General features: G+C 45.1%; 1 protein-coding gene across 1 annotated transcript; it reads left to right on the forward strand.

Annotated features, from left to right (window-relative positions):
• Nucleotides 1-226: 226 nt before the first annotated feature.
• LOC128854646 (olfactory receptor 49-like) lies at nt 227-1,318 on the forward strand. The gene has a single exon (XM_054088778.1). The coding sequence runs from the start codon at nt 302-304 to the stop codon at nt 1,316-1,318; it is 1,017 nt and encodes a 338-aa protein (XP_053944753.1). The 5' UTR covers nt 227-301.
• The last annotated feature ends 670 nt before the right edge of the window (nt 1,319-1,988 follow it).

Consider the following 1,988-nt stretch of genomic DNA (forward strand, 5'->3'; position numbering starts at 1 on the left):
GTTTGGAATAGGTCTGAGTGAATTTGGAATTTCCTAGGAATGAGGTGGAATAGCTGTCAGCCTCTTTAAAGTCCTCTGTTCTGGAGAAAGAACCCTTTACGGGTGTCTGAGAAAAGTAGAATGGAGACAACAAATTCTCTACCTGAAATGGGGAACAGAAAAAAAAACAGGGAGTGAGGAATGCCTGCAGGACCATCTCTGTCTGTGTTACGTAGGGAGACTGAAAGAAAGGAAAGTAGCAGAGAAGAAAGGCTCAAACCTCTCATGCAGACTGTGACATTGTCACACTTGTGGTTTTGCCATGTTCCTGTCTCGGCAGGTTGAACTGAAGTACAGCATGGGTCCAGGGAATGGAACTGCAGTTACTGAGTTCGTCCTAGACGGCTTCTCAGGGCTCACCCAAAGACTGCAGCTATTTCTCTCTCTGGTCATTCTGCTCATGTACCTGACAACAGTGATCGGGAATGCAACCATCATCTTCCTTGTGTGTGTGGATCACCACCTGCAAACCCCCATGTACTTTTTCATCAGCAATTTTGCCTTCCTGGAAATCTGGTTCACATCCTCCACAAGTATCAAGTTGTTTGTGATCCTGGGTTTTGGAAGGAGAACGATTTCACTAGGCACCTGCTTTGCTCAATCCTATTTCTATTTTGCCCTGGGCTGTACAGAGTTTGTTCTGCTTGTTGTCATGTCCTTTGATCGCTATGTTGCCATCTGCCAACCTTTGCATTATGCTGCCATCATGAAGCCTCAGCTCTGCATCTACTTAGTTGTTGCAGCTTGGGTCATAAGCCTCACACTCTTCAGTTACCGCCTGGTTCTCCTCTATCAGTTGACTTTCTGTGGCTCAAACAAGATCCACCATTTCTTCTGTGACAACTCCCCCTTATTCAAACTGTCCTGCTCTGACACCAGTCTGCTTTGGAAAACAGACTCTGTTTTCTTGTCATTTGTCATCCTGGGTTCCTTATGTTTAACTCTGGCGTTCTACATGCGCATCCTTTTTAGTATTCTGCATCTTCCAGCAGCCTCTGGGAGGAATAAAGCTTTTACCACATGTTCTTCCCATCTCACCACCTTAGCTATCGCCTATGGGAGCTGCATTGCTCTCTATGCATGTCCTTCAGGAGATGTTCACTTAGAGACCAACAGAACTGTAGCTTTGCTGAACACTGTTCTGTACCCATTCTTAAATCCCTTCATCTACAGTCTTAGAAACAAGACTGTGATACAGGCCCTGAACAAAGCCATCGCCCATGAAACAATGCAGCTTTTCCCCTCATTGCGATGCATTTCTGGACAGCGATTCCACTGATCTGCTGTCATACTTCCAATAATATCAGTGCCTCCAAATACAGCTGCCTCAGCTTTATGCTCTTGTCGGATCTGTGGTGAGGGCATACGATCTGGGGATTATGTGTATGTAAAGTCTTTTGCAGAGAGGACTCTGCGAAGGACCATTCCAGGTGCTCCTTATCTCCTTCACAGCAATCAAAATCAAGGAGCAGAGCCCATGGATCCATCGCACCCGACTGAAAAAGGCACATAAATCTCCATGAAGGATCACGCGAGTCCAACCAGGAAAATTATTTTGATGTTAATTTTAGTTAGTTTTGTTAGCTTTGTTCTCTCTGCTATGTTATTTGTTTGGAATTGGACAATGCTACAACAACGAACAACTTTGACTTCTATGTCATTCATGAGAATGTGTTAAAAGTAATTTTCAAGCAAAATATCCTCCAATTCCCCTTCAAGAGACAGATGATGCATTTGGCAAATGAATTTGCCCATGTTAAAAGACAGGAGGGAATTGATGAGCAAAAGCAGATGGGGGAGTTGGGAATGCTCACTGGAACTCGTGCTGTTCGTTGGTAAAGGCCTTGAAAGCAGATCAGGGGAGCTGGCTTGCAGAAGTTCACTGGTAACAGGGCATGGGAATGTGGGCCCCAGCAGAACGCTGACTGCATCTTCTTCAGTGGTCTCAG

Source organism: Cuculus canorus, chromosome 26 (genome assembly GCF_017976375.1).
Source record: "Cuculus canorus isolate bCucCan1 chromosome 26, bCucCan1.pri, whole genome shotgun sequence".
Lineage (NCBI taxonomy): Eukaryota > Metazoa > Chordata > Aves > Cuculiformes > Cuculidae > Cuculus > Cuculus canorus.

Excerpts from the sequence above, each read along its gene's own strand:
- LOC128854646 (XM_054088778.1), top strand. The coding sequence starts at position 302 with ATGTTCCTGTCTCGGCAGGTTGAACTGAAGTACAGCATGGGTCCAGGG.